A 16,308-nucleotide genomic window follows, 5' to 3' on the forward strand; every position below is an offset into this window, starting at 1 on the left:
GATTTAATGATGTAAAAGCGTTCAAAAAAAAAAAAAAAAAAAAAAACCCAATTTTCTTTCCAACGATTTAAAAAGTAAAAAATGATTTCGAATACGAAAAGAGAAAGGAATGGGGAAAAATTGCGGATCGCATCGGCTCGCCTTTGTATGTATGTCATGTGTACGTATAAATGGTACGACGAGGCGGTGTTTGAGGAAAAATGGGCCCGTCGAACGATTCTTGCCCGAGGCTGTGACTGGGCCAAGGTTGCTATCCTCGGAACCATCGCCGCGGATTCCGCACGACATCTCCGAAGAATCATGTCCCGGGGTCATTGTCCTCCGAGCGATTTTACTCGAATGAAATTTCGAATAACTGTGCGATAGCCTAGCTTCGGTTTCTAGTTTTTCAACTTTAGGAAACGTATAGACGGTGTTCATTCAGGTTAGTTGTCGCAAGGTGGACAAAAACCCAGATTTTTGGGGGATTTTTCTTTATAAATATATATATATATATATATATATATAATTTATAATGTATAATGTTTCAGTGCATAAATGAAATCACACGATAAACAATTTTTTTATTTCTGCAAGTGCGCTGCTACAGTTTTTTCGTCCATCAGTTGTTCACGATATTCCACGAACGAGTTCACGCTCGTGTTTATTACTTTGAGTTATAGTTACTGTAAGACATTATTTTAAGATCGATCTTTCATTTTCAAATTTTTTTAATACTTAACGAACACGTGTAATCTGAAAATACAAGCTTTCACCTTTCTTGAGAAAACAACAATGTTAAAACCTTTCGAGGCACGCATTATTGTATCGTATATGAATTATTGGTTTTTCGGGTTGCTGATTACGAATCTGAAATCAGATTTCAAACATTCAAGATGGCGGATCCGATATGGCGGACGAAAATTACGAATTCAATCAAATTCGGTCAAAAAACTCTATGCAAGGGTTTTCGGGATCGCTGATTAGATTCGCCGTTCTGAATTTTCAAAAACTAATCTCACATTCGTAATCAGCGATCCCAAAAACCCCTAGACAGAATTTTTTCGGCCATATTGGATCCGCCATCTTGAATTTTTTAAATCCGATTTCTGATTCGTAATCAACGACCCCAAAAACTTGTAATTTGTGTAAGATATATTTTTTATTCACTTCTCTAAATGATGAAAAATACAATAAAATAATTCTTTACTTTAAAACACATTTCCTTGTATTTATAACTTACTGATCACTGAACTACATCGACAAAAAATTGCGAGTTACTGTGTTATTTTACTTTCTTCAACATACCAGGGAAATAATTTTCTATAAAAACTTGATCCAATTATTGATTTGAAAGCACTGTTTCTCAAATTTTCCATTCCTTTGACACCTTTTTGACCAGACTGTACCGCGCCTGATACACATCCTTGTTAAAACAACGTGTAATACAGGCCACGATGCCTAAAAAACACGTTCAGATATAACGACGAAAGTGAGTCAATATTGTTGCGGGCTGCATAACTTTGGGAAGTTTCAACAGATTTTATAACCCCTTGTGTAACATTTATCGGACACATATGGCGATCGGGAATTCAGGGCACGTATACAATACACTCGGTTCTTGACTATTTTCATTTTTTTACCACAATCGAAAAATCTAGTTCTAGGTAGAAAATGAAAATTAGTTTGTGGTAAAAATTAAAGATATTTAAGGACCGAGCGGTAACCGGAACTAAAAATTTCTCTCAGTGTAGCGGCGGTAGAAAAAATTGTAAGAAAAAAAGGAGGAGGAAGGTGACGGACCGGTAATTAGTGAATACATAAGTGGGCTGGAAGGCTAGACGAGGTGCCTGCGACGTAAGCGAGGGAGAAAAAAAAGAGAGAAGAAGAAAGAGAAATGGAGAGAAAGAGAGATGAGGCCGTTGGAAGTATCTGCAGTCGTTTAGGAAGAATAAGAAGAAGAAAAAGAAGAAGACGAGAGAGAGAGAGAGGAGAGATCAAGGGTCTGGATTTGTCGTGCGAGCCATTGCGACTCGTATAAATATATCGTCCATGCTGGACACTAGCCAATACCCATGCCACACGAGGATGAAGTTAGCAACGTTATCGTAACGATGCATGTTTAGGAAAAATCGCCGATTCGCATCTTTGTCACTTTCCGAAATTTACTGCACAATCGTATTGAAGTTACGAATTAATTCTGAAAAGCTGACTCCTCGAAAGTCATCTTAAAATTGCTGAATGTTAACGGATGTGAAAAATTTATACAAGTTACGGTTTCCGGCCAGTCTTTGAGTATAATATTTTCCCTTTTCACTGTAACCGAAAAACAAACGCATGGCTCTCGGTAGAGAATGAAAATATTAGTTTCGTGGGATTAAATAGTCCCAATTTTTTAGATATAGCCGCTGGTCTTAGATCTTCGTACCAAGCTGTGAGAACAGAAATATGATGTAACGAAAATATGAAAGTGCTACCGAAGTTCAGGGAGTTGTATTTACAATTAGTTTCAACAATATTCCCTAGGAACGATTTTTTTGTTTTTTTTTTTTTATTTCTAACTTTAGTTACAATAGCATAATTGTCAGGGTAATAGCAGCGAAAGGGTTAAATCATTTCTGCAATGAACTAGTCGCATTGTTTAAAAGGTTTTAGCAAATTATGGCTTATTTTGATCGTAGCAAATGTGTTTAGTGAAATCATTACGAGTAATGAATAGTAAACCAATGTCTATGCAAAAAAAAATAAAAAAATATTCAACCGTGATGCAAAATCTGATTTTGCAGGTTTGTAAAGAATTCATTAACGAAGAAAATGATTCCTTATTCATTGAAATCTGTCAAACGATGGGATGTTTTAATTCTAGAAATGATTCGATTAATATAGAATTGCATCAGTCGTCAATAATTATGCTATTAATGGTTTTTCAATTTTTTTTTTTTTTTTTTTTCTGTGCTAATTGTAAGAGAATATCGTTTTGAATTAAATTCAACTCCATCAACTCTAGTTAAACTTTTAAACCTTTGTGTAAATCATATTTCTGTCTTAACAACGTCACTCTTTGACTTGACAAACACATTTGATGTTGCTGCAGCCAGAAAATGTAGTATCGACAAGCACATAATCATTACACTAGACAATCACTCGTACGAAATTCTATTCTAGATTTTTGATGACAGATTAGAAACGATTGTTCTATACTATAATGTATACAGTGTGAATTGCTAACAACAAAATGATCCGTCGTCTGTTCCGATTTAACGCGCATGCGCTAAAATCCAAGAGCAATTGTCTGCCAGGGTGACCAACCGTCATAAATTTAGACGACGATTCGCCGCGATGTATGTAACCTCAAAATTTTTTACAACTATCGGTGTCGAACACAACTACCAGTAACAACTGTTCAATTTTTTTTTTTCAGGTTACGTTCGTGACGGTTGGTTGCCCTGGCAAACAACTGCTCTCGGATTTTAGCGCATGCGCGTTAAATTGTTGCAAACGACGAACCATTCTGTCGTTAGCGATTCGCTCTGTATAGAGTGATCCTTAAAAGGGTCATTCTTGAATTTTGACTGTCTCAATCCCCAAATCGGCTCCAAATAATTCAAAAATGTACCAAACGGATTTCGACGAAATTTGATAGAGGGAGGTTTCTTGGGTCGCTGATTACGAATCTGAACTCGGAATTTCAAAATTCAAAATGGCGGATGCAATAAGCCAAGACCAAGTGACATGGCGGATGTTTGTTCGCCATATTGAATTTTGAAATTTCGAGTTCAGATTCGAAATCAGTAACGCAGGAAATCTTCCTGTACATAAAATTTCATCGGAATTCGTTTGGTAGATTTAATGTTCCCTTCAAAAGGGTCAAATGAGGGAATCAATCGTCTTTCGGGCACGGATTAGAATTGAGATAAAAATCTGAAAAAAATCAGGGAATTATTTTTAAATTATTTCAAGCCGATTTGGGGGAGGGATGAAACATTCAACATTCAAAAATCACCTTTTTAAGGACTACCCTTAATTGTACATAATTTAGTTTGAAGCGTGGAAGAAAAAATAGACAAGTTGTTACGTCACCAGACGTCATCCATGCAGTTATGTACGTACACCTATGATATATATATATATATACTCGCGTTTAACTCGCGTTTTTCCCAGCGGTTGAGGAAAAAAAAAGAAAAAGAAAAAAAAAAAACTTTAAAAAGAAAAGAAGCACATAAATTTTCAACCGGTAAAATAAGAGAGGATGAAAACATGTGTCGACATCTGTGCTTTCGTCCAAGAATATCAACGTGCACGTTAAGCCGCAGCTATGCTGTGAAATTTGTTATGTATATTCATTTTTCGTCAATTTTCATGAAAATACAGAAGTCACGGTATTTGTGCTGATAATGCAACGTGCATTTTATACATGATGCGTTATTCCAACGAATATAACACGTACTACGGCATATTTTTCAACAGAAAAGCAAGAAAATAAATAGAGAAGCTGGTGCGGGTGACAAGAAGGTTGGGAGTAAAGGAATTATTATACGATTCCATGCAGGCTGCAGACGCGACGCAGAGTCGAAAAAAGTGTCCCAAAATCTGACAGCTGCCAGCAGCTGTTGGGAGCATATCCGCGTTTTGGGAATGTTGTTTGTCCAAAAATCGTTTCTACCATTTTTGTTGAAAAATTGTTGAAAATTCGGTAGAGTTATTCAATTTCATTTCAAGACAGTCGATTTCATTCACAATACTATATTCTGAAAATAAAATTTTTATATTGATCGGGATCGATAGTAGAAAATATTGAATTAATTCGTAAAAAATAAAAAAAATAAAATAAAATATCTGTTACAGCGACTTTGAAGAAAATAATTTTGACGTGGATAAAATGAAATAAAATCTGTGAGCTTTTGATAAATATATCTAAGCGATTTGAAGCCAAGCATCGATATCCAATTTTTTTGTTACCATTCAATTACTTTTTAATTTTATACTTTTCCGACATATCTCGTAATTCGTAACAATAGGAATGAAATAATTGGTTAAAAAATAATACTCGACGTAAGATTCGCGCATCTCGTAATAATAGAATCGACAAAAACAGCCTGGCGGCAATTTTGTTCAAATAAAATTCCCCGACGTTTTCCCACGAAACTTGCGCGCAATATTGAACAACTTTTACGACGAAAATCGTCCGGAAGTTGTAAGCCCTTGAACGTATAAATTTATATCTAAAAATCACATATCATCACTTGGCTTCGGACAAATAATAAGAAATCGAACAACACTATTTCCAAAAGTTATCTAAACGGAATTAACGAAGCATAGCTGAAGTCTGAGAACGATTTATAAAAATAAAAGTACGTTTTTCTCTAAAACGTTCCGTCACGATTATCCGACTTTTTCCGACAGTAGAAATTCCCAGATTTTCCCGCAATTCCGCCACCCTGACAAAGTATCAATTTTCAGCAATCCAGCCCTACCTCCTTGATTTCCGCGACATCGAATTCAAGTGCAAATTATCGCAAATATTTGCTCGAGCAATTATCGTTGTTCCACAAAATCACGCGCGGATCGAGGTAACGTCGAAGAGGTTTTGAGATTGCGAGGAACCGCGTTGCCCGGGATTACGACGAGAATAGTAACAGGTAGGCGAGAGAAAGAGAGAGAGAGAGAGAGAGAGAGAGAGAGAGAGAGAGAGAGAGAGAGAAAATTGAAGCGAAGCACAGAAACATCGCCTCCTCCTCTTTGCCGGCTCTTTAGCTTCGACTGCAATTCACAATCAGAATGAACCTCCGTCTAATCGCACAATGCCCAGGAATGATAACGTTTGCTGTCGCCCCGATTCGTCGAAGAGCCGGAAACGGCCCGACGATAATTAATTTCATTGCCAGACGGATAACTTTGCTAATAAATTACACGAACAAAGCGATGAAACGAAATTTCCGATAATTCGTTGCTTGGTCTTTCTTATTAAATTTTATACACCTATTATTAAATCTCATACTTTGTTTTTTTTTTTTTTCTCTCTAATACAGTATCATTATTTTCTTCGATCTAAATGACCGAGTAAATTTTATCGAGATTAATTAATTGTTGTCTTACGATCCGTAACTCATCTTACTTATTGATTTAATTCCACTGTTCAATTCCACGCGTGACTAGCAAATCATTTTTCTTCGTCCGTGTATACTTGGTATGAAATTTATACTTATAAAAATTTTCCACCTTTTCTTTTTTTTACAATTTTTTTTTCTACCACGCAGTCTTCTCGAAAGGTCTCGCAGTTTCTTTAAAATCATTTTCTTCTACTGTTTCTTCGAGATTGAAACACCTCGGAAATGATCGATCGAATGTAAAACCGTCTAAATTCGTCGAATCTAATCCGTTATTTAAATATTAAGAAATAATAATCAATACTGTTATTTATTTCGAAATTGATACTGATATCACTACTATTCATCATCGGATTGTTTTTATATAAAAAATAGATCGTGAACGGACTTCGGAAATTGACAACATCATTATACGCAATATCATCAACGTAAACTAAAATTTACAAAGAAATAAATATAAAAAATAAATTAGAAATAAATTATCGCTTGGGTGTATAAATTATTTTTTCAAAACAAGGAACGCGATTTTCATTTAAATATGCAGAAACTGAGCAAAACTCATGGTATTAATTGAATATTACTGAAAACCGCAACAATAATCAAATGAAACCGTTAACAACACTCCGTAGATATAAATAAAAGTTAGCAGCTTGCAATTGAAGTTTTTCTGAAAACTTCCGAGATATTTTATTTAACGCGAAGAAACTTTCAATGGTCTAGCTAGACATTCGGACGGTTTAGAGCTTCAGCTTTATAACATATAAGCCAACGACGTGCGCAACTAGAGAAACCCTAGTAATCACTATTATGGTGATGTAAATTATGTTTAAAATGTCCACTAAACAATTCTACGGACGATACGTAATTTTATTTTTATATCGTTATATATATATGCAGTGAAAAACAATTTTTAATACTAGTCAAATATTTATTATATATATTATGATTGAACGGAATTCCGGCAAAAAGAATTACTTGCTAACAAAAATTTGCACCAAACATATTCAACAACGATGTATCGTAAATAATAATTAATCACTATTGATCAGCAATTATTATTCATCAATTTATATTTTGACTTGACGGCTATCTTAGTTGCATTATTAGACCATACATACAGACGTGAATACTACGATACTTGGGTGAAATATTTTTTTCGAATAATAGTACACTTAATCGTTTCATTTTCATTGCTCTGCTTTGCCGTCTTGGGAGAAAAAAAAAACAAACAATTTTTCATCAACTCTCGTATGAGAGAATTTTGAAACAATGAATGGAAAAAAACTTCGTTCGGTGAAATGCAAGATTGTGAAAACAGAGTTCCGATACATTGAATATCACACGCCGATCGTTTTACTTTATAAAAGGAGTGTGACAATGTCGATTATGCACAAAAAACGAAAACAACAGTATTCAATAATTTATATTCACAATAGGAGAACAACAACGTATTGAAAACTGTCCGTATAATAAATTGTAAATAATTGATCACTGGTTGTGTAAGTAAGATGCACAACAGCTGATGTATCGTAAATGTCATACCTGTTATTATACGTGCGGATAGAATACATGGACGTATGTATATTGTACACTTTATCAACATTTACAAGTGCAGGCTGTGTTACAGCTGAATTGGAGAAAAAATTATAAACAATAATATTTAATTGCAGTGTACGATTCAGTGTCATTGTGGGCCTGAAAGATAGCAATGAGTGAAAAAAAAAAAAAAAAAAACACCGAATCTAATCACGCGAGAATAATATGTCACCAAATATTGAAGTTTATACTAAAAACTAATTTCATTGAATACAGAAAATTGTGAAATTAATAAACTAAAACAAGTAATAAATAAGTGAACGAATAACAAACACCGAGTACAGCTGGTACGTATTAATGAAAGATATTAAAAGTGTGAAAAGAATAATGTCAAACATCGTATTGTTTCAAAGTCGAAATGGATTGAGAGACGAATTTTTTTTAAAAACACTACACGAGGAATATCAATTTTTCTCCTACTACAGGATAAGAATGTAAAATATTTTCGACTCGCGAACGATATTCCAGTGACAAGAACAAAGAAAAAAAAACGACAAAAAGGAAATTACAAAATTTGACCCGACAACCGTGATTCTCGTGACTAGAATTATTAAGCTTTAAGCTAGCAGCGAAAGTTTAGCAACGAAACGTGTTAAGTTTATAAGAAATAGAAAAATACGGTATTAGTATCAGGGTTTCAAGGTATTTCACAAAATTTTTATTCACGGTTTTCGATACCTTATTTGAACGAAGATTGGAACGTTTGGCTGATAATTTTGGCTGCTAGCTTCAGCCACGAAATATTTTTTACATCTTTTTTTTTTTTTTTGTTTCTTCTTCGAGAAGGGAGAGAGGAGCTAAACGATCTTAATACCCTAAACGTCGACTCTGAACTACGTACACGTGTGTAAAGTCATCGCATGCGGGTGTTAAGAGGAATGCATGTGAAAGGCAGGCACCCAGAGATACGTATGATGTGTATAATAATACCGACTTCTTCGTTTATTCAAGGCTTTGAAGAAGAAGAAGAAGAAGAAGAAGAAGAAGATGAAGAAGAACTGGCCGGTCACTCTCTGACCGCGGGAATCTCAACGATGCAGCGATGCAAGCAGCAACGTCGAGCAGCGTGGCGTATAGTAGAGTGTAGACCGGTTCTACAAGATAACTAACCAACCAACCAACCAACCAACCACCTACCTACCTACCTACCTACCTACCTACATACGTCCTCTTGCTGCCAGATCCGATCCGATCCGAACCGAACACCAAACGAATGAACGAAGCAGCAAAACACCTACGAATTACCGTACGCGGCGGATCGCGGCCCGTAGAAGGATTGAGAGAGAGAGAGAGAGAGAGAGAGAGAAGGGCTAGACGTCAGGCGGAAGCGAGAGAGAAGAAAATTGTCTAAAGAGGCCGAGGAAAATCGTGACCCTCAAAAATCTCTCCGGACGTGGGAGGAGGTATTAAAGGGACCGTGATTACATTAGTCGTCGTCGCGATCCATATTCGGTGATAGACGAACGAAAAAATATGTGTGTGTTTGTGTATATATAGATAATATATATATTCCGAGATAGAGACACCAAATTCGAACGACGCTGAAGTTAGTAACGAAAGGTCGTAATAAGAAGACCGAAAAAGTTGAATTTACATTATATACATATATATATTGAAGTTGATAACGTTATCGTATTGATTCATGCTGAGGAAAGACGGTTATTTCTGCGATTTTCGAGGATTCTGAAATTCGTTAAATCGTAATAAAACGAAAAACACACACGCGTATTTTCAAATCATATTTCCTTACAAAATCATTGTAAGATTAAGAAAATAGTTTTTTTTTTTTTTTTTTTTTGCACCATTGCTTCGTTATCGATAAACGTTACTAATTTGAACCTCGTGAATTAACAGAATCTTAGTTGTTTACTAAATTTCGGGTGATCCTAAAGTTGCAAAATAACGATATTAGTTTTCTTCAATACGGATAATTTCAACAACTCGACAAACTTCAGCACGACAAATTCGAATGATTCTGGTTGCTGGGTTGAGTTGGCGTTGTTCCGAGAACGGGAACGGAATTTGGATATAATATACATATTTGATATATTTTTTAAGACACCTTGCGTACTCCGACAACACACCTTTCCGCTGCGAGCGTATCGGTTGTGATAACGGGAATATTATGCCGACGTTAGGGTCAAACTTGAGAAGGTAGGAGACGAAACCCGATGGACGGAGAGATGGGAAAACCGAAGATACGTGCCCACGTTCCGCATGCCTTTCACCGATGCAACGGGATCATCATGGGAGGAAGGTAAAGGAGAGATGGAGGAAGAGATATGAGAGGATAGGAAAAGGGAGAAGGATTTTCCACTTTTCCTTACAATAGTTTACGATAAATTACTCCTTCATCCTTCTTTTTAACTACGAACGATGAGAGAATATCAAACGGTTTCTCGATGTCACGTGCGCACCTACCGATTGTCATCATTCTGGAATCGATGTCAGACAGACTTTGACCTTTGGTTAATAAACCAACTATGCAGCCGGCGGTTATCAGATCCTGGGTGCAATGTGTGTGTGTGTGTGTGTGTGTGTGTGTACATACATATATATATACATATATACATGACGCTGTGGGCGCAGCAGCGGCATAATAACCAGCGTTTCGTACCGATTGCATAATGTGTAATTGTCGTTTCAAACGAAGGTGCAGGAACAGTCCAGCGTATAACACCGCGGATATATTGTTGTGCGTGTTTGGCTAATTGCGTAACATGAGGACCGAACGAATGGCGTTTTGAATTAAAGCCGGCTTGAGTTACGGTTTAAATAAACGATGACAAATAGAGGAAACGACGAGACAGGGGAGAAAAAAATTTTTTTTTAGGAAAATTTAATGTAATCCGTTCTTCATTTTCCAACGTTATTTTATCGCAGAATGGTATTGAAGTAGATATTTCAAGAGGGTGTAATAAAAACCTGAAAAGCGAAACTACGAGCTCGATCAATTTTTATACATCTACCTACATTTGGGTGAAATTCTTGTATTTACATACGTATTACACGCCTCGGTTGAATTATCATTGAAAACACGTTGCCTCTGCCCAACCAGCTGATTAAACACCGTGTAACAATACGCGCAACGCAACGTGCGCAATATTGTAAAGCAATTCGGTCTGGTAAATCTTTGTATGACGTTAAAATTCTCTCAAACGATAGTAATAATAAAACACGTCCAGTACAGTAATAGAGATAAGAATCGATTATCTCTGTATATTTTAAACATCAGGGAACGACGTTGAGGATTTTTTTTTTTTAAGCCGCCTCTGTTAACGAGTCGTGTGACGGGAATTAATGATGAATATGCGGGGAAGGCGCGCGTAGAAACGAAGTGCAGCATAACTAAATACTTATATATATATATATATATATATATATATATATATATATATATAACTGCTGCTGTCTGCCGCAGCGTACGATCAGGTGGCTGCATATACGGCCCGAATGCAACGTATTCACTGTCATCGATATAGCGTCGTATGGGAGTTTATGGGGGGACGTGTCCGAGAAGCGATGTGCGGTAATAATTCAATCCCGTCGTCGTTTTATCGAGTATCGATGTTGAGAACCGTACGGACGTGAGAAATAAAGATTTCTGTATGTCATAACTCACCTTTTCCTTGGCTCTGCCAGCGTGTTTTTGCACTGTTTTCGCGATCAACGCACCCTTACTTTCTGCCATATTTATAGTTGTGTATTATTATTATTATATATCCCCGGTGAGGAACAGGATACCGATATATGTGTAGACGTATTAATAATAAATAAATTTAAAAAAAAAAAAAATAACAACAACAACAACAATAACAACAACAACCTCCTATAAGGATCACAAACTGAACTCGACTGGTCCTATCCCACCAATCCGCGACCCAAGTGCACTGACGGAAGTATCAAGGAATACTGGAAATGAAGGTAGCGCGGGGCGGCCATATTGGTTAGTCACTATTCTTGACGCCAGGGTGTGCCACCCGCTATTGCTTGACCCTCTCGCTCCCTCTGTGCGTTGAGTCATCTGCGAGGTCAGCCACGCGGGAAATTTGAATCGTGGAGGCAGCGACTGGTTTGTAAATTCCTAGCCCTGGGTTATTTTGCATGTTGAGGGGAGAATTTAATAACGGTTAGCTCTGTGCAAATTTTTGTGACTAAGTACTCCGTGGGTAGGTGGGGATCGATGGGCCGGGAGCCGTAAGAAGCCACGTTAGCGATCCGGTAGCTTCTTTATCGGTGAAAGCCGTTGACACGCAATCCCATAAGCACACAAAACCCATTAGGGTAACCTTTCGGTGTTTAACTGTATTCAGTTAACGTTTTTCGTTACGATTTACCGGATCAGGAGCGGGTTTTGGGGGTAGTAGCAGTTTCATGTATTATTAACCGAGTACTAACTGCGCCAGTAAGAGAAGTTCTTCGTTACCAACAACTATTGCGTGCAGACGTTGGAATGACATTGGTAATGAACTGTCGACATTTTGAGATTAAAAAATGAGACATTCGGCAGAAAAAATATTCATTTCAGTGATATGTACGCAGAAATTATGCAATAGAAACACGAATGTCAATCAAATGTACGCATGTGTATCGTTGATATTCATCTGGATAAATTGAATACTTTATAAGCGACAGTATTAGGTGGCTCTCTCATTGATAATCCTCCCAACAATTGGAAAAGAATAGAAACGGAAAGATTAGCAGAATTATGAATCCCATTTCTTTAAGTTTCCGAATTAAGTATGAGTTATTCCAATGAGACACTGTTCGATTTAATCTGTTTGTTCGTTTCTATTCGATTTTATCTGTTCTTTCCTATCCCGTCATATTCGCGACAATGCCACCTCTAATAGCTTGTTCGTTTCAATTATTTGTTTAGAATAAGGGATGGCAATTATCAATCCGATTCAATTCTTTCTATCCGAATTAATTCTTTTCAAAGAATACGAAACATCCGTTTGGATGAAGAAATCGGAATAGATCGTATTGAAATTCTCAATCCGTTTCAATTCTTTTCCGATTGTTGGGATTGGTGTTTGCCAAGTATTGACGACGATACGTTACCAAATACCAATGTTGTGTACCACACAATAGGTATTGATTATGAAAGCATACAGGCTTCTTTCACCGATAACTTGGTTGATAATACTTGAAACCCCCAGATATGGCAAACCGTTACGGAAAATAACCAAAGGCTAGCACTCCTAATGACTAGTCAAATTACGCACCATCGGTGCCATTCGTATCGCAGGATTATAACGAAAGTAATTTACACTGATTGCAGAAAATGTAGGAAACTTATGAAGGCTCGGTGTTATCATTCTTCCTATTAACAATGAACAACCAGACGGCTATGATCGTACACTATTTTATACTTTCTCATAGATATTCGTAATCTTTTCGATCTAAATCAAATTCTAAAATTGTCGAACAAAACAAGTTTCGTAAAAATTTTACTCTTATAATAATTCACGGAGTTTATAAATAGTTTTACTTTTCAACGAAATTTTTAGAATACTACGAGAAAAAAAATTTATTTACTCCGCTATCGGAAATTATAAATAAATTTTACGAAAGATTGTAGATTTTTATCATTTTTCGTAGAAATTAGTAATTTTCTATGCAAAATACTACGATTTTTAAAGATTTTTCACAATGTTGTACGCTTTTCGAATATTTCCTACAATTTTCATCGAACACCATTTTATTGCCGTTTGGCGTAGAAATTATTTTCCACCACGGTACTACAACGACATGGCGACGTTATGTTATTGTCATGATCCCTCTTCAGGCTGTCATTTTGATGAATCACGCTCTATCTAAAATGTCAAAATGTATTTACTCTCTTTGACAAAGACCGAATTATCAAACCAAATATTTAAAATTGTATGGGCTCAAAGATGTAACAGTTTTAAAACTGACCAGCCGAATGAAATGAACTGTAACCGAGTTACAATTCATGATGAACTTAATGCGTGTTTTAAATTTCGTTGAACCGCCAGCAATTCGGTTCTTATACGTAAATGTAATTTCTCGTAGATGCAAATGCTTGCGGGATTTCACAAAATGATAGTTCATTCGTATTAACAATTTATTAGGAACAAAATAATCTAGAAAATGGAATACAAAAACATAAAATGCGCATAATATATGTGATAGGTAATTATTACTTAATTCATAGGGTATACACACATAACGATAAAGTAATAATAGATTGTATTGTCTAAGGCATATAAACGTACATAGAAATACGTGAAGAAACAGAAAAAAAAAATAAGTTTTTTGCTATCAATTGATTGATAAAAGAAAGATAAAAAAAAAAAAAAAAACTACATCAGGTGAAACTTCGGATTAAATACCAGACAGCAAGGATTCATTTGTAAATGGTTTTATTAATAAATTATTTTCTCTTATCTTGTGATGAGGGTTGTTCAAAATAAACAAACTTGACGACAAAAATTCATTTCAACAACAGAAATAGACAGACAATACACGGATGTAATGTAGGTACTTGGTTAATCCAAGGTGATGGACAAAATTTATTTCTTAATTAAATGGTCTATCCGAAATCACAATTGACAAAGGTATAACTTGCGTCGCGGAACGCGCGGAAATATCATTATCATTATTACAATTATTGTTGTATTTTTATTATTATTATTATTATTATTACTATTACTCCTATTCTTATCCTTGATATTGGTATTATTATTAGTATTACTATTATTGTTATTATTATTATTATTATTAATATTTATAAATCGATTTTTCCAAACGAATATACATACACACGTATACATATGTATATACGATCAATTCCGCGCGAGCCGCAATTGCAAATTACAGATATTCATATCGTGATTTTCAATTATTTCCTTTGTTTCTCGGTTTTTTTTTTCGTGTTATGAATTTTCCTCTCTTCTCTCTCTCGCTCACTCCCTCGCTCTTCATCTCTCTCTCTCTCTCCCTCTCTCTCGCACACACACGCGCATTTCTGACATACTTGTACACATAATATGTATAGTTAATAATCCACTGTAGTAGGTATACCTAATATAAATTTTTTTTTTAATTTTTTTTTTTTTGCAATCTTGGAAAAATTGGATAAGGCCATAATATAACCAATCTGGCAGGCAAATTAGCGCCATTTCCCCGAATCATCATCTACGATATACCTATTTTCTCAAACGTTTCCTCCACTTCTTTTTTTATTTCTATATTAAATTTTGCTTCTCATTTTGTTTTTGTTCTTGTTGAGTTTTATAAAATTTCAATTCTCATTCACTCGCATTTTCACTCTGAACAATTCCGTTCCTTTACACTCTGCACTAGCACGTATTTACGAGACATGTGGTCGAGCCAGTCGGTCTACGAATTATGTTACTACAGTCTCGTCGATAGCTGCGTCATGCGTTCATCGTACATCCTCACCATCTATGCACTCATCTTACACTCATCAGGCACAAAGCTCTCCTACCTGAAACGTATTAACTCCATGTTAAATAATCGTTTTAATACCTCACCGATATTTCTCTCTCTCTCTCTCTCTCTCTCTCTCTCTCTCTCAACCCATTCACCCTGTCCCTTGCTATCTTGTCCTTTTTTTCGTTCTATACTCTAAACGCGCATTTTCAAGTATGCTGGTATAATATATTCATATGTGTATATCCATACACACTCACACATTCACACACATCCATACACAGATGTATTGCACACTGTACGAATAAGCACAGATGCAAACATTGGCTGCTTCTTCATCGTAATACGATCGTAATCTAATAATAATGATAATGACAATAATAATAGCAATGAGAATAATAATAATAATAATAATGATAACAATAATAATGATCATTATTCATTGTATTCACGCCATTATGCCTTGCGAGACGACAAATAAACGCCTGATTATTTTAGAGACAGAAATGAAAGAAGTGTTCATCGACACATTCACATGATCTCTATCTCGCAACGTATATGCGAACATTCGTTACGTTTTCACGTCTTCAGATATCTTTCCATTTGTCCTCATTTTCTGATTTTCTTTCAATCACTATAACTGCGAGCATAAATGTAAATAACATCTTCTATCAGCCGCAAAGTAGGAGGATCAATGTTCTCTTCAATTGCTTGTTCGATGTAACGGCAAAAGAATCATGATTTTCAAATTGAGATTATGCAAAATAATCTCGATTTGGTAATCTCCTGAACTCGGTGCCATCTTGACACACGAGCAGAACTATTGAATCATTGTCCGATTCAAACATCTTTCCCTGCCTCTCCCATTTCCACTGCAAGGATCTACCTTGATAGAATGTTAAAGTCTTGATTGGTCAATCCTCTCAATCTACAAGCTTATCCAATAACACATGTTCCGGTACTTGACCAGCTATTCTCCTCAAGTCCGCGGAAGACAACGCTTCCGAAATCCTCCGAAAGGAACTATCGTCTAAAGAGAAAGAAAGTGTGAGAGGGATGAGATGTAATTTTTCTGGTCTCCAAGAGACACACGAAACTAGCGGTTGCATTCTGCGAATAAAGCGAAGAGGAGAAATTCGAAACTGTAATGGAAGATGATACAGGGCATGCATCTTCAAGACTACTGTACAATATAATCTCAGAA

General features: G+C 35.9%; 1 protein-coding gene across 4 annotated transcripts in view; it reads right to left on the bottom strand.

The window, feature by feature from the left end:
* Positions 1-11,566, bottom strand: part of LOC107223715 (amphiphysin) — a 40,373-nt gene extending 28,807 nt beyond the window's left edge. For all 4 annotated transcript variants that reach the window (XM_046739093.1, XM_046739091.1, XM_046739090.1 and 1 more), the window contains exon 1: positions 11,305-11,566. In XM_046739093.1, coding sequence (XP_046595049.1) covers positions 11,305-11,373 — 69 coding nt within the window. In that variant the 5' untranslated portion in view covers positions 11,374-11,566. The remainder of the gene's footprint in view (positions 1-11,304) is intronic.
* Positions 11,567-16,308: the final 4,742 nt, after the last annotated feature.

This window comes from Neodiprion lecontei, chromosome 4 (genome assembly GCF_021901455.1).
Source record: "Neodiprion lecontei isolate iyNeoLeco1 chromosome 4, iyNeoLeco1.1, whole genome shotgun sequence".
NCBI classification, from domain to species: Eukaryota; Metazoa; Arthropoda; class Insecta; order Hymenoptera; family Diprionidae; genus Neodiprion; species Neodiprion lecontei.